The sequence below is a fragment of the Apus apus genome, chromosome Z, assembly GCF_020740795.1.
Source record: "Apus apus isolate bApuApu2 chromosome Z, bApuApu2.pri.cur, whole genome shotgun sequence".
Taxonomy (NCBI): Eukaryota; Metazoa; Chordata; class Aves; order Apodiformes; family Apodidae; genus Apus; species Apus apus.
In genome coordinates this window covers 3,311,473-3,328,385 of record NC_067312.1, presented here as the reverse complement: position 1 = coordinate 3,328,385, position 16,913 = coordinate 3,311,473, and the positions used below count along the sequence as shown (strand labels likewise).

The following is a 16,913-nucleotide window of genomic DNA, read 5'->3' as shown; positions in this document are numbered from 1 at the left end:
GTTAATTCCACGTGGTTTTGTGGGAAAAGGTGAACCAAGGGGTGAGTGGAGCTCCCTGCAGAGCTTGACCCCTCAGTAACCATCACCTCCCCTGCAGGACTCGACCCCTCAATACCCATCATCCCCCCGCTCATGTGAATTAACAGATTCAGGCCTTACCCAAGCCTAGTAGCCAATTACCTGTGTGCTCAGCAGGACCTTGTTCCCAGGAACCCTTACCAGTCCAGCTCTGTCCTACATTGGTAAGGCTCAAGCAAGTGCATTTCTCAGAGCTGTCATGGCTCCAGAAGCCTTAAAGATCAATGCACCTTCAAAACTCCTGCCCAAAGCAGCTGAAGACCACTGTCCCTTAGCCTTGAGAAGTCAATACTAACAGGGCACAATAATTAACAAAATCCCACCTGTTTTACACCACAAATGGGTTACAGCACCTCTCCTAACAGTGGCACTGAACTTTCTCAACACACAGAGAAGACATTCCCATCCTTGCAGCCAGTTCAGCCACTGCCTGAGCACAAACAGCACCTCCAGCAAGAGAAACCAGTTTTAAACACTTTATTCAGAATGACTCTGGTACCTCTCTCCACACTCTACAGTTCAAGTCACTGTGCAATTATGATGCAGAAAGCATTGATCTGCTGCAGGCCATTAGGATAAAAAAAAAAAACAACTTCATGAGTAGCATGGCTTTATTGGAAGTAGATCATGCTAAAAACCCATCCTTGACAGGTACAAAAAAACTCAAGGGATAAGGAAAGGGGAAGAAAGACGGGATTAAATATTAAGACCAACATATGAATTGAAGACTTCTGTGAAAGATCATACCAAAAAAAGGCAATGAGGAATAGTAATGCAGCATTGAAGGTGGGAGTACAGGGCAGACAAGGGTTACAATAATACATCCTGCTCCAACACTTCTTATCTGTGTACTTGGTTCAAACACTGTAACAGTAACAGAAGGCAAAAAGCACCAGACACCTCACTGAAGGAAAAACAATGGAAATGGGGAAAAAAAACAAAAGCTGGTAATTTGGGAAGGAATAATCTCACATACAGTTACTCAGCAGAAACACAAACACTTGGAAAAGCTGCTATGTCAACATATAGACAATTCTATTATTCCAGCTCTGTGGAAGGTGGTTTTCCTGGTCTGTAACCTCATCCACAGAGAACTGATGAAGTTATCCATATCTGTGTGTGGGGAGACACTGCATACACACAACACAGCAGCAGATTCCTCACAGGAGTCAAACAGAAGGAAGTTATTCCCATCGAATTGGAAACGCCATGATGAGGAGGCCAGGTAGTGTGGGACAACGCATCACTGAGCCCTGAACACCTAATTCCAGTTAGGCAGGAACACTGTGCAGCTACAGCTTTCATCTTCCAAAAAAGCCAAGCCATCCCCATGATGAGTCTAAGTGCAGTATTCCCAAGGAGAATACAAGAGTTTCTGAAGCGACACAAGCCATGAGCAAGAGATCCTAGAAAATAATCCTGCACTGCAGAAAGCAATCCCTACTTGGTCACCCAACAGCTGCCACAGAAAGCATCCACTTCACTTGAGCAGCTGGTGAGGGGTGGCAGTTCCAAAAGAGGGCCACCAACCACTTTATAATCTAAATCTGAGGTTAAAGGCTTTTTTTGTATCCCCTTAAAAAGTTTTAAAACAGGAAGTTCAGCTGTAGCTCAACTGCGCAGCATCTGGAGGCGGCGGTGGTGGGGAAGGAGTTCTGATGTGGCAGCACAAAGACTGTGTGATGCAGGCTTTGCATAGATAGTTTGTCCCCTCTTGAGCCCAAAGAACATTAAAAGGAAGAAGTCACAGCTTAGGATTTTGTTGCATTTGTGGAAAAACTTGGAATCGGGAGGAAAAAAAACCAAACGAACAAAACAGTAGTTCCCATTTACAGAGGCTTTCCCTGCATCCCCACATAAGAGGGAAGAGGGGAACAGGAGACGTACAACACAAGTCATGGCTATTTCACAAAGCTTCATTGTCTCAAGTTTATTACAGGCCCCCAGTGAAAATACTAAAAATCCATTAATGCTTACACTCCTGCACCTTTGTCCAGGTTGTTGCTGCTCGAGTGGTTAAGTGCCTTTTTTTTTTTTTTAATTATTATTATTATTACAAAAGTTTTAATTTGTTTTTACATTATTGCTATGTTTTACAAACAAAATTTAAAACCATTTGTGGAATCCACTCAGCAACAAAAAAAAAAAGTCAGTTTCCCCAGAACAAGCTAAAAGCATAAAAGCATGTTCTGAAGGGGCCTTGTCTACACCAGCTACCTCATAAGCAAGAGAAAAAAAAAAAATAACCCCATCGCTCCTCCTCCGTTTTCCAGAAGGCAAATCCTGTCAATAAATACCAAGAGTATCTCCCGAGATGCTCGAGTGGCAGAGACAGCAGCAGCTGTGGTGAGGCCCCTCCTGGAGAGCCGTGCTGCCCCCTGGGTTCAGTCCAGTGAGATGATGTCGGGAGCGCCGCCGCCGCCGCTGGTGATCACGGCGGTCTCTCCCCGGCTGGAGGAGCTAACGTGCGTGCTGCTCTCCTGGTGGCTGCTGGATGTGATGATGCTGCCAGGCGTGCTGCTTGTTAAGGTTGAGGTGAGACTATCCAAAAACATAGGAGGACAGTACTGCTTGAAACAAACAACGGAGAATGAGGAGACTAACTGCACAAGGGAAATGTATGACCTGAAGATACATCTTCCCTACGACAAGCACACGACAGAACCTCCTCGACACCTGCACGGCAAGAAGCAGACTCCTGCCAACCAGCAAGTCAGTCGAGCTGAGATGGTCCCCATGAACCCATCCACCCCACCCTCCCTGTGTTTTTTTTCATTACTAACTGGTTAGCTTCAGCATTTACCAGCACATCAAGAAACACGACCACACAACATTCACAAAATACCCCTTAGCATCTGGGACACGTTCCCTGCCCCCAGCTGAGGGACGCCACTGTGATATTTCAGGCCCCCTTCCTCACAGAGGTGGCACAATGCCCTCTGCTACTTCAGTGGTGGTCAGAGTAACTCCATCCCTCAAATGGCAGCTGCTGCACCCACCCGTTTTCACAGTATACACCTGCACTGATCCATCTAGGCCTCTAAGCACTTCAGCACTATCATCAGGCTCAATCAGGACTCGTTTAAGAAAATACTAAGTTGATTTCAATGCCCTGAAGGGGACAACAAGGCTTCTGGAAGCAGAGCTCTACATTTTAGGTATTTAGAAACAGAACAAGCTTGCCAGATGTCAAAGAAGAGGATGGTGTAAGACACCCCCATGTGCACACAAGTTTTTCAACACATCTTACTTTCCCTTACCCTGCGGATTCCAAGCCTGGGCATGTGTTTGGAATTGGGTAGTTCAGATAGTTGAGGCTCAAAGTGCACACTTCATGGCAGCAACCCTGCTTCCAGTCTCCCTCATGAACAACCTTCTGTTATTCCCACCCTTGGCAGTTTGGATCTTAAGGTCGAGCACGGAGTACTGCAAAATGCAGTAAGTGGAAAGACAAGAAGGAACTTCACCCTTCAAGGCACCAGAAAGTCAACTCTACAGTAAAGTCCCACTGCTGTTTTTCTACTGACAGAGATGAAGGAGGGTCTGCTTCTGATCCTCTTGTTTTAGTTATGAGGACAGCATTCCCCCACATTTCAAGGCTGCAGTATGTCTGTGTAAGACTCTGGTCACAGTAAGTATCTTTCTGCTTAGTGTAAAAATTTAAGTTTTCAGGGAAGTAAAAATACTGCCTAATTACTTTTGACCTAATAAATTTCCATATAATCCAAAGCCAAGGGGGTTTAGGTGTTACACAGACTGATTTATTATAAAAATGGTCATGTGCCCATCCAATTTTCTTTAGAACCATCTACAAATACCAAAACCAACAGACACAATCAGTGAGGTGCACTTACAAAGCTCCACCTGGCCTACAGACACTCGAGCTAGCGCTGTGCACATACCAGCTTTAGAAAGGCAAAATGTCCATAAAGAGCAGATTTCCATGTCTAGATTTCACATAGTGAGGCTAAACTGAATCCTCCCTTAACACATCTTCATCACCACCTCTTGTTGGGAAAATGGGATTCCCTGCTCTGTGGTTGTGTCTAAACAAGTAAACTGCAGCGATGGACTATGGCAGCACCCACACAGGTACTCAAGCAACACGTCACAAAAAGCAGACTTGGAAATTAACCCCACAGCAGTTCAGAAACATACCTGTGAATCAACTGGGATTAGTGAAAGAAAATCCAGACCTATAAAGAAGAGAAAGATGATAAATTGGTGAGTTGATCTTTTCTTCAAACACAACAAACTTAAGGAACTTTTTTTGTGGTCCTAGAACACATTTTGCAACTGTTACACAGTCTCTAAATGGAACATACCACTGTGACACCACTCTCAACGACTACTTCAGGCAGCAGCAAAACGAATTATCTAGTACAAGTGGCTCTTTTTAAGAATGAGAATGACACAATGATGTATTATTCACTGGATATTGCAGGGTGATTCAATGTGGTTGCTTAGATGGAGCTTGCTGTTTGGAGCTGTTGGTTCATAATGCAAGTTTCACTGCGTATTGTACCTGACTTGGCCAAACTGGGACATGAAGAGTGTCATCACATTAAAGATGCTGGAATGAAGTAAAGTCACAACATGCACAAGTCCAGAAACAAGCAGCAGGTCTCTTCCTCCACCCATGGGCAGCCAATAAGGAAACATTTCTAATATCATCCCCATTTTGTGTCTAGACAAATGAAAGGAACGAAGAAGAGGAGACTACAAGTAGTTCAATGTTTATCCTCTAAGAGCAGTGACAACTAGTGTCCATCTTGTACACCATTAGCATGTAAGCACTTACGGCAAGATGTTTAAAATTATTAAACCAATGATAAATTGCAGCCTTTTTTGCTGTTTTTAAATATTGGCCTTGTGTTTGCTATGTCAACAGAAAGAAATGGTAAACTTACTCCTGCCCTCTCCCCTCACCTCCAAATCTGTTCTGGCCAGTGGCCTCTCTCCTCCTCTTCATCATTACAGAAAAGCTTTGAAGGAGATTCAAGTGCAGCTGCTTTTACAGAATTGGCAGCTACATTTGTTGTTCTTGTGTTTTCCAGAATTTCAGCTGATAGAGATGGACAAAAACGAGTTCTAGACTTCCATTCTCTCAGCTTACTCTCCTATCCAATTTGGGAAGACAACCGATTCTTTTGACAAGGGAGAAGTGGAGGGAGGGAGGAGTAAGGGAGCCAAAATGGACAGAGAAACAAGGGGAATGATATCCATCCCATTGCCAAACTGGTGCTGAAAGAAGAGGAAAACACCCAGAGATGTTGCAGGGGAGAAATGGGAGACAAGCAATGGAGGGGGGAAGAGGGAAGTACGGGAGACCAAAGTGACACCTGTCACCACAAGTCACCATTTCCTGGGCTCTGGGTTCGCTACAGCCGGCAAAGAGAACCCCCAGAGTCCCTACACACAGAGTTCTTTTCAAGGAGCCAGGATAGAAAACAATCAGTATCCCCACCTTTTGTCTGATATTTAGCAGCAGTGTTGAAGAATACATCATAGGCATTTAGGGTATGTCTAGGTAAAGAAAGTCAATAGAGGTCAGCTTACAGATTGTAGCTCACCTTAACCTTTTTCATACAGTCTAGACAAGAGCACCACTAGAATCAACTAGCAGAGTATCTCTACCTCTAGGGTTGGGGTGGGTCAGTGCCATCACACCTCTGCACCTTACACAAGCAGCTACTCTCCCTTGCATCTACAGTCAGCCACACGTTTGCACACAGTCTAACTGAAAACAGCACAAAGTGTTTCTGGCTACTGTTCCACAGTGCCAATTTGCATCCCAGAAGCAACGTTCCTCACATCCCTGTTGCATAGTGCAAGCTGAAACAGGACAGGCAGCCTGAACTGGACTTGTCTAGACATCACTGCAATATAGTCTTGTTCCACAAAGAGTTGGACAATCCTCCAATTTGCACCCACCCCGCAAATTAATAAGGCTGTCAGAAGAGACACTGAAAATAGCCACCACCTACCTGGCAAGTCTGATGAAATACTGGATATTGGTGGATGATGGAATGGTACCGGGTAGTCTGTTAACGAGGGAGGAATAGCAGCAGCATCGACGGTTGTCACGCTGGGCACTCTGACAGAAGATGGCTGATACATGAGAACCCTGTTTCAAACAGCATGGGAAATTACAAACAACCTGGCCCTTTGTTATAGAAGAGACATTAAGCACTGCTGTGGGCTCTGGACCACAAGGTCACTACGTTACACCAACACTGTGGCCTGGCTACTCACTGCACAGTGTTCCACACCAACTTCCTCTTTCCTAACAGTCTTCACAACAACATGACTGCATCTTGGCTCTCAACAGCAGCTGTGATGTAAGAGCAAGTTGGCATTAAGTGCAGTGCTGGAGTCATTTATACCAGAGACAGAAATGGAAACCTCCAGCTGTGGAGCACCTTGGAAGGTATGTGTAGCTGGCCAAAGACAGGAGGAGAGCACCTATTTGTGTCCAGTTCTGGGCTTCCCAGTTTCAGAGGGACAGGGATTTGCTGGGAAGAGTCCAAGGGAGGCTACAAGGATGGTGAAAGGACTGGAACATCTGTCTGATGAGGAGAGGCTGAGAGACCTGGGGCTGTTTAGTCTGGAGAAGAGAAGGCTGAGAGGGGACCTGATGAATGTCTATCAAGATCTGCAGGGTGGGTGTCAAGAATGGGCCAGTCTCTGTTCAGTGGTGCCTGTGACAGGACGAGGGGAAATGGCACCAAGTGACAACACAGGAAGTTCCACCTCACCAGGAGGAGAAACTTCTTTGCTGTGAGGGTGACAGAGCCCTGGGACAGGCTGCCCAGAGAGGCTGTGGAGTCTCCTTCTCTGGAGACTTTCCAGACCCATCTGGACACGTTCCTGTGTACCTGCCCTGGGTGTTCCTGCTGCAGCAGGGGGGTTGGACTTGATGATCTTCCGAGGTCCCTTCCAACCCCTATTATTCTACTTCCTTTTATCCACATAACTGCTTCTTGGTGCTAGCCTGCCATGCCAGGGTCATGACTAACCATTACTCAGCCCCATGAGCACAAATGACACCCACGGGAGATAAATATCAAACCTTGTCTCACAGCCTAAGCCCATGCTAAGTTCAGCTCTCCAGGAGAAGGCAGCCCCACCTTCTGCCCCATCACTTTCCAGCACTGTTAAAGACAACACCACAGACATTCAAGCACCAGCCATGTGCACAAAATATCCCATGGTGGGATCACCAGTCTTGCTCTCAGCTGCTCCACATCACTCCCTCAGCCCACAGCATTATCCACTCACATCTTCCTCTTCCCCAGACTGCTGCACTGGGGCATTTATGCTACTCCTGACAGCCAAAGTTTCCAGACCCTCCCTTCTCAAGCACTTCAGCCTATGTTGCTTCTCCCTACAGGAAGACTCCCCACAGTTCTGCCAAAACTAGCACTCTGGCAACATTGTTTATGGCAGCTCAGCTATTCCCCAGAAGAGTGGTCTTGACTTGGATTTGAAGAAAGAAAACTTGCCCTTCCCACACCCAACAGTAAGGAAAATACATTGGCCACAGACAGACAAGAAAACTCAGTCCTTTTACAATTATGCATTCAGGTAGCCATCTGAGACAAACATAGCAGCATGGAAAGAAGTCTTGGTGCCTTCTGAACCTTCATCAAGAGATCTATTTGTAGCCATTGTTTCTCTTACAATAAAAAGAAACAGTCTCCTGCAGAAGGAAGACTCCACAAGCCTCAGGAAAAGGAAGAGCACTTCACTGTCACTGCTGGTAATTGTGGAAGATGACCACCTAGTTGTTCATCCAATACCACACAAGCCTGTAGACTAGAGACACCTGCTCATTACCTCAAAAGCTGGCAAAACAGAAGAGGTCTAGTTTTGCTACTATTATTTCAGCAGAAGACACAAACCACTACACTGAGAGACACAGATACACCTCATGCAGGCAGCAACACCAAGAAGCCATTACTGAAAGCTGAGGCTTGGAATCACCTGGAGCAGTCACTGCTGGTGAGCCTAGCCAGTGCCCCTCTGTTTAGGCTTATGAGGGGAAGAAAAGAACAGTTTCCCACACCCTCTCTCCCTGCAGGTCTCCTGCACCCAAGAGCAGCAACATTATGGAAGCCACAAACAGTAAATGCAGCTGAGTTGCACGGACTGGGACAGACTGAAGGTGGCAGAAGCGTGAAGCAGCTGGTTAAGCCTGCTGGTGGAGTCAGGCTTGACTACAAAGATGGAGTTGTCAGAGGACTTGGGAAGTCACTAGTTGTGCTCACCAAGGTGCAGGACTGACTGATGACCATAGCCAACAACAGTGTCCAAGCTGTTCGAGCTTAACAGAGATGGAGGAAAGTTCTTGATTCAAAACAGCAAGGCACCTCCCTTCCAAGACTGGCAGGATGGAAGGACACAACACTGCCCGATTTCCTGGGCACCAGAGTAGACTGATAAAGGGTGTAACAGACAGGGAGAGAAAAGCCTTGAGACGACACTAACTCAGAAAGAGTGGTAAAACTCCTCCACTTGGCATAATCTGCTTTCTCAGGAGAATCCTGTCCAATAGCTCAATCAGCGTCCTTCCTCTATAGAGAAATATCCCTGCAAACACAGCAACAGTCAGTGCAAGCCTTTTGTGAGAAGTGAATCTATTTAATAGTGTTCTGCCTGTACAAAGGCACCGTATCAACAAAGCCTTGGGCAAAGAGAGGCCTAGGAATTATCCTCTGGATCCCGAAGAGAGATTACAAGTCCATTTGACTATGAACCAGTTTCCGAGAAATTAAAGAATAACAACTAACTTTAAGATTGACAAACCCTTTGGTTGGGCTTCCTTGTGTTTCAGACATAAATATGCACTTCCTTTTGGCAGGAGGATCTTCCTCTTCATCAGAAGAGCTTTCTATTGTCAAGTCAATAACATCAACTTTCTTCTTGCTGACCTCACTGGCCAATGTCACAGAACAGGGTTTGCTAACAACACTGGAACCTAAACGAGAAAACAAAGTATCACTGTGTTTTTAAAGGCTGTTGACATCAGCAGTTTCCATGTACAACAAAAGCAGGAACTCTTATCCTATCTTAGCTCATCTTCCTGGCCACCACAGAGAATGTTATGGCCCATGAGCTGTTTTATCAGTATTCTGCATCATGTTGAGAATATTCAAGCAAAGCTTTAATCTTCACTTAGCAATTTAAGGACCTAAAACAAAAGAAACCTTCTGTTTTCTTAACAGCTATTAAGAAGAGCAAAGACAAAGCCCAAAGCTACACACTTTTAGACATACAACTCGTTCTTTTTAGTTTAAATGACAAGAAGGTTAGAAGTATTAAGCCCTCCACTAAACAAACATCAAGATCCATATACATTATCCAAGCTACAACTAAGTCTCCAAGGTTTTTTTGTTGGGTTGCAACCAGTTCCCAGATGAACTTACTTTCTATTTTGGTGCACTGTGGACTTGAGACTTTCACAGCTTCTTTCTTTGGTCTCATGGGGCACCAGGAGCCATCTTCTTGGAATTTGATCTCATCCACATCTGAACATTCATTAAGAATTTCCATGAAAAGCCTGAAAAATAAAGTTGAGTGGTTTCATTTTTTATTCCAATTGACATTTTTTATTCTAAGTGAAAAGGAGACAGTTGAAGAACTAATTGTGAACATCTTCAACCCACTGCATATACTCTTTCCATAGTTCATCTTATCTGAAAGGCTGTAACTACAGCCTTCAGAGACATCCAGACATCTATTGGTTCCTCCCAGCCTGAAGTATTTTGACAACGGAAATAGAAATGGCTCAACTTCATCACAAAATATCAAGTCACAAAAGCTGAAATCAAGTACATAATAAAAAACTAAGTAACTGTGTAACCTGCAAACCCAGTCTCTTACCCATCTAATATGAGGCTCTCATAGGCTGCCTTCTTATCACAGACAGGGCAGATCCAGGTAGGCTTCTTTTCATTCATTTGAAGATAAAGAGCAGCATCAAAACATTGCAGGTGTGTGCAAGTAACAGCCCGGCATGGGATTGTCAGTCTCATTTTCCCCAGCTGCAGGAGATGCATTTAAAGAGTGTCAGAAGAGGAGACAGTGAAGCAGGCCTGGGTGGCCAACACTGAGCAGTCGGTGCAGTAACTGTCTCTTCCCACTACAGAGGTGTCCAGCACTAAGGTTACTTGGCAGACAAATCCACACTACCAAAGCAGGGAGAGTGTCCTTCAAGGAACAGAGCTATGCTCAAAGTCTTCAGAGTTGAACACAGTCAGAAACATACATAACGGACCTGCAGTGTTATTTCTAGGATTTGTTGTTGTTTTTTTTATTATTAAGAGACCTACTGAAGCATCAACTTTTATAATTTTCTTTTAACCAAATATTTCAAGGGTTTTATCTTAGACTAGTATAATAGTATAATACCCATTTTAACACTGAGCTTAACAAAAGCGAGTGAAGTTTCTCCAGTGGGACCTTTAAAAAGGTCTACACTAAAGATGAAAATACAAATCTGTATATGGCAACTTCCAGGCATACTTACAGGACACATCAGAGATACCCGCAGACTGGTTGTGGCAATCTCACTATCAGGATCTGCAGTTAGTTTCTCTTTAACTATTAAAATAAAGTTATACACGAACATCATTATTTAAAATGCTAATCCTGATTCACCAATACATCTAATTCATTTCCAGCTATCTAAAAAGATAAGAATCTAGGAAACTAGCTCACAGCAATGGTTTCACTGGTTGTAAGGAGCTGGCAAACACGGCGTATCACAGGACTGTTTGATGTGGAGCAGATGCACTAACAGCCGCAATGGGCAGTAGAGCAAACTCAACCCAACATGCCCAGAGATGAATAAAGTAACCATCAGTGAGTGAGGTACAAAGAACACTTCAGATGCAATCCATAGTTCCCATCTGCTGGTACATGGACCCTCACTGAATGCATGATGCCTCAGGAACAGCAAAGGGAACCTTTGATATCCTGGATACGGACTTTTTTTTTTTTTTTAAATGCTCCATAATCCTCTTAGTATTAGTAGTTCTAGCTTTCAGGAACCACCAACCACCCTCAAAAAGTACAGACAGGCAAATTAGCTTCACTTACTTAGTGCTCTGGAATGATCAGAGTTTCTGATGCCTTTCATTTTTAACCTCTGCAGAAGCATAGCTGAGGTGAGCTGACGAACGAGATACACAGACATGGAGTAATTCTACAAAAAAGTGATTCAAGATGTAACATTAATTAAATACAGTACTCCCACTATGACAACAGATTATTTATTACCAGTTGTAGCATACAGCAAGAACAAGAACATGCCGATTCTGAGCTTAATAGTTATGAACAGCATGGGCAGATGACTTCACTATTGTGAAGGAGTCCAAAGCTCTGCTGGAATTCTCCTGCCAGTCAAGTCCAGTTGCTCTGTTGGGACTTAACTAAGAAGAGTAACTTCACAACCAAAAAACTAACTGATCTTACTTCCTGGAATGACTTAGACTGGTGACACACCTTCTCATTCATGCACTTTCTACAATCTCCTTACGTTTGTCTCCTAAATCCTTCCCTTTTTTCAGTGCCAACAGGTTAGTGATGAGCTCAAAGAATCACATGACAAAAGAAAAGCTGAATGCTCTTCCAGGTGCAAAACCAACACCTTCAAATGGCAGAGAGCTGCACCAATTCCCTGGCACCTCCTCTTTAGCTTCCTCTGCACTTGCAAGCCAAGCCTCATTACACCATATTCCTTTGAGGCTGGCCATGTTCCCTAGCATTTACTACTCTTTCCTAATTCACACCAGCTGCCAGGTTCTTTTCTTCAGTGACCTGGAGGAGAGAGTGAACACTAACGAAGAGAAAATTCTGCAAGTTCCACTAGTGCAAAATAATAATGGTTTCATCTGTGTAATAAACACAAACTGCAGTCTCCCTGCCAGCCACTTTCTCATGGCTCCTATACTGTCAGGGTATTGCACAAGAATGTTAAATAAGAACCCCTACTGCTCTGCTCCTCCTTCACCACCTGTAGAAAAACCAACTCTAAACACAACAAGAGGATAAAGTTATATAAATGCATGGGAAAGAGAAGTCACAGCATCATTTGTTTTGGTTGGAAAATACCTTTAACATCATCCAGTGCAACCATGACCCCAGCCCTGCCAAGGCCACCACTAACCCATGTCCCTCAGCACCACATCTACACGGCTTGGAAACCCCTCCAGGGATGGAGACTCCAGCCCTGCCTTGGGCAGCCTGGGCCAGGGCCTGACAACCCTTGCCAGCAAGAAATGCTGCCCAAGATCCAATCTCAACCTCCCCTGGCACAACTGGAGCCCATTGCCTCTTGTCCCATCCCTTGTTCCTTGGGAGAAGGGAACGACCCTGCTGGCTCCAACCTCCTTGTTTTTTCCCTTAAAGGACCATGGAATTGTCAGTTGGAAGGGACCTCTAGAGATCATCCAGTCCAGCTCTTCTTCTAAAGCAGGATCCCCTGGAGCACATTCCACAGGGTTGCATCCAGAGGGATCTTGAATATCTACAGAGAAGGGGACTCTACACCCACCCTGGGCAGCCTGATCCAGGGCTCTGTCAGCTGGAATTCTCCTGCTCAGTTTCCTAATGAGGATGACCATATACTGCACTGCTCATTGCCTACAGACGGCATTCCACAGGGTCAGGTCTGACAACCTGTGTGGGATGACAGCCTTCTCTGCTGGGAAGCCCTACACCAGTCAAATGTGTGCCAATAAGCCCTCACCATGTGAACCCACTGACACTCCACACTGTCCCCACGGGTCCCGTTTAGAGGATGAATGGGAGAGGTGTTGTGCTAGTTCCAATCCTTAGAGCAGAGTGCCAACATGAAACCAGAGAACTCATTGAACTCATTCTACCTCCCAGGGCAAGGGGGAATGCTGGGACAGCCTCCAAAGCACATGGTTCCATAAGGATAAGTTTTGGCAGATACAGGGGTCTGCAGGGGGGGCCAAGACCACACACAACACTGCAGTCATTTCAAGATTCTTGTGCTTTATGATCTGGAAGCAACAGCTTAGATCTTTCCTTCCACCTCTGCTTCAGAAAAACTTTGCTGTCAGCACTGCCCTTCATTTATTTTCTGAGCATTAGCCTTCTAGGCAATTTTTAACATTTTAATTAGTGTATAAAAGTTTATACGGGAGTCCCACTTTGAAACATATGGTGTGTCTGGTCCACAGATTTTAATTTTGAAGAAAAAAGCAAGCAAGCTACTCTGATAATTGAATCCAGAAGGATTTACACAGCTAGTCACCAAGAGAGGAGTAAGTGCTTTCTCAGTTACCATCACCTGAAAGGGCTGCTGCAACAGCTATTTAAACCTAGGAAGAATTCAGAGATTCCTCACACTCTCCTTTTTCTCAATAAATCCAAAGCGGGATTTTTAAACAGCCATGCAGCCATTTTAAAGGCTAATTCCTTTTAACTATGATTAATGATTGAAGATACTAGAAAGCAACAGGCATCATATTTCAGTCACCATCCCCTTTAATCTCCTGCCACCTGAAGTCTAGCTTGCTTTTTCCCTAGTGCAGCTTTCCATGAAGTTTGGAATTCCATTATGAAGAGGCTTCAGTTTTCTTCTATTTTCCCAGCTCTCCATCCTTCCCCACATTGAGTCATTTCTCCCTCATGTCACCCAAACTTCCAGACACTCTTCACTTGTAGGAAAAGACACACTGCTCAGACATCCTGCATGACAAACACACACAACACACAAGTAAGGTCCAGCCAAGCATGGCTGAGATCCATCAAGCCCAGAAACAGCTGGCTGCAACAGCCTGACACCTCCCCAGGAAACCCTTCCCAGCAATCTGCCACCGAATTCCACCCCAGTTTTGGTTTACTTGCAAATACAATTTTAATAGAGATGGAAATATCTACTAACCAGTTCTTCCAATTAAATAAAAACTGCTTTTGTAACAATACTCAGTATTACTTGCTTAGAAAACACCTCAAAAGCAAACACATGTCCCCACCTCCATGGCCTCAGCACCTTTAGTCAACTTAAGAAGCCTTTTCCAATGGACTGCTACACCAATCCTGAGAAACATGCCTTAGAATATATGGCTACATAATCTCACCTTCCACACCATCAGGCCACAAGGAGGAAAGCAGGTTTTCCATTTATTATTTCATCATCTCTGAACTGGGTTTTTTATTTTAAGGACCCTTCAAACTTAGACCATTCTCTGATTCTCTTTTCACCACAAACAGATTTTGGTGTAACACGACCAGCAGGATTTCTAATGCAAATTCTTTAAGTGTCTGTAAGCTGCACGCAAATCTTATTCAGGTTACTGTAAACCACCATGCTTCTAGAGCAAACTTTGTTTCCTGGCACTGGTAACAAGCTCAGCCACCTAATACTGAACTTGCTGGTGTGTGCCCTGCCAGCAACAACAGGCAGCGGGGAAGAAGGAATGCCAGATGAGGCTGTTGTTTCAACAACTTCCAACATCCTAAAGAACACAAGGTTTACCTTTCCAATTTCTGAAGCCCAGGAAATAGAAATCTGGTTTGGCACTGCTGATGATAGCCTAACTAGAGAGGTTATATTCAAGGGGCGTCCAGGTCGCTTCTGTTCAATTCCATTTTTTGGCGGTGGAGCGTACCCCTATGGGAAGAAAGGATGAGAAGTGTTACCAAGTCTCCTTCCTGTACTCTGAAACCTGCTGAAACAGACTTGTTAGTTTTAAACAGATCTATGGGAAGCAGGTAGACCTAGGGGTTCTCCAGGCCCGAGGCCAAATTCAACACGTATTCTGAGAAGAAGCATCAGTCTCTTGACAGCCTAACACTAAGTCAGCCACAATCTTAAAGCATTTTTTGTTTTAAAGTGGTTTTATAGAAGTGCCAGGTCCAGGTAAGTTCACTGGAAGACTAAAAAGTAATACTGATGCTTTGTCCTTTTTTCCACTACCCCACAGAAAAAGTGGGAACATCGCAAGGGCACAGCCTTAGCAACAAACACAGCAAGTAATAAAGAATGACTTCAGTCTTTCTCACCCAGAAAGCATTTCATTGATTCAAATTAAGAGATAATAAAGTCTTGTTCCAAGAGCTCCACATCTCCTGGCTGCCTGCATTGCCTTGCATCCACTACACCTAGTCCCCTTAGCAACACCCTCTGCCAAGGCCCCTGAAGAGGAGCTGCACAGGGAATAACTATCTGTGTTTAAGAACTCATGGGCTTTGCTGTTGTCTGCAGAAACAAAATAAACTACATATTGTTTGCTCAGGTTTGAGGAAGAATCTCGTAACCTGGACAAGCTTCTCTCTCTAGTTTTATTTCCTCTATGATGTTTTTGAGTTGAATCAGGAGCCACGCAGCTCCCTTTTGCTTCTGGGCAAGCTCACGCTCTCCAGCAGAAAGTACACGTGCTGCGTGAAAGAGCACATAGCACCTGCAGCTTGGTCCTCTCACCTCACATCAGCCACCATGAAAGCAAGACAGTCTGTACCAGGAAGTCAGAGATCCTCCTTTTGAGCTCACACAGACGTCCTGCAGCCCACTCATCTCAAAAACTCACCCTGCACCAGAAGGGTGCCAATGAAAGACTGCAGCCCTAGGTCTTGCACAGAACTGACTGACAGGTTTCATTTAGTTCAAGACAGTGTTGCTCTACACAAGAAACTCTCCCAGTAAGGATATGCTAGAAAAAACACTTTGTTTTTTTAATCCAGAGGAGCACACACATTCATGGCCTGGTTCTTAGGATCAAAAGATGCTAAGTCTGAGAATAAAATAAAATTTAAAAAGTTAAAAAAAACTAGCCTCTTCCACTCCCCAGCCAAGTACATCATAGGATAATCACTGCCGTTAATCCAGAGAGGACTCAGTAGTTGTCACAATTTCCCATGCTTCCAAAGCTCTATTACTAGTCACACATTTCACCTGACAACCAAGCCCTGGCCCTCATGACTGCCCTTTATTAATTTCACAGCAGACTCCTGCTTGCAGGGACTGAACAGGGACTCAGAGCTTCTACGAGCAGGTCTGTGGGGCCAAAGCAGCATACAGCAGTTGCTGAACAACTCTCTCTAAAATGGTTCTCAGCCCAGATGAGTGACCCAGCAGCTACCAGGAACCCCACCATGTCTGCTTTACTGCAGAATGCAGAGGAAGATGATGTATGGGGACTGCTGACCATTTCACATGTGAGAGTGAAAGATTTGCCATTTCTTTAATCAGACATCACAGCTGCAGTCATTTATAGAGTGTGTATATATATATATAAGCCTTTCTCTACTGTGGTGACTTTATCAGAGTTTGTGGATGAACGCACCTTCCCTGCAATATTCAGACGAGTATTTCTACATCTACTGTACCAGCCACAATAATCCTGCTGTCTCCAACTTAAAATGAAGCTGCCTTGGTTTCAAGAGAGCTAGAGTCTGTGTTCCCTCATATTTCCCAATTTTTCTTCCTTTTTGAAGACAAACTCTGCATTTCAGTCAAGTCTTTGAGGTTTTTTTTCCACAGAGCAATGACCTTGAGAAAAGATTCAATATTCTGCTCCTTTGCACTTCAAAACCTTCCCTTCCTTAGCCTTCCAGGAGTTAAGAAAAGAGCACTCTGCTTGCTTATCACAACCAGCATAGTCATTAGGCTGCCAACTCTAGTGGCTAGCAGGTGGCAATGTTATTTGGGTCTTTAATCTTCCAGGATTCCTGCAAAACCTGTATTAGGCAAAGCAGATGGAATCTACTAGAGCCATTGCTGAGAGATACTAGTTGTTTAGATAAATAACTTTTCATTACAATAACTTACTTAGTTATAATACTGTGTGATTTATGCT

The 16,913-nt window shown here is 44.4% G+C and overlaps 1 protein-coding gene across 11 annotated transcripts in view; it reads right to left on the bottom strand.

Annotated features, from left to right (window-relative positions):
* Nucleotides 1-540: 540 nt before the first annotated feature.
* Nucleotides 541-16,913, bottom strand: part of PIAS2 (protein inhibitor of activated STAT 2) — a 34,070-nt gene continuing 17,697 nt past the window's right edge. Inside the window, exons 6-15 of one of the 11 annotated variants that reach the window (XM_051642478.1) lie at nucleotides 14,594-14,728; nucleotides 11,182-11,287; nucleotides 10,610-10,683; nucleotides 9,964-10,124; nucleotides 9,507-9,640; nucleotides 8,871-9,058; nucleotides 6,066-6,205; nucleotides 5,546-5,604; nucleotides 4,237-4,274; nucleotides 541-2,648 (exon numbers count right to left, since the gene is read on the bottom strand). In XM_051642478.1, the coding sequence (XP_051498438.1) occupies nucleotides 2,463-2,648; nucleotides 4,237-4,274; nucleotides 5,546-5,604; nucleotides 6,066-6,205; nucleotides 8,871-9,058; nucleotides 9,507-9,640; nucleotides 9,964-10,124; nucleotides 10,610-10,683; nucleotides 11,182-11,287; nucleotides 14,594-14,728 (1,221 nt within the window). In that variant the 3' untranslated portion in view covers nucleotides 541-2,462. Of the gene's footprint in view, nucleotides 2,649-4,236; nucleotides 4,275-4,603; nucleotides 5,605-6,065; nucleotides 6,206-8,870; nucleotides 9,059-9,506; nucleotides 9,641-9,963; nucleotides 10,125-10,609; nucleotides 10,684-11,181; nucleotides 11,288-14,593; nucleotides 14,729-16,913 lie in introns of those variants that run through there. The other 10 variants (XM_051642479.1, XM_051642482.1, XM_051642480.1 and 7 more) reach the window with 10 other exon arrangements.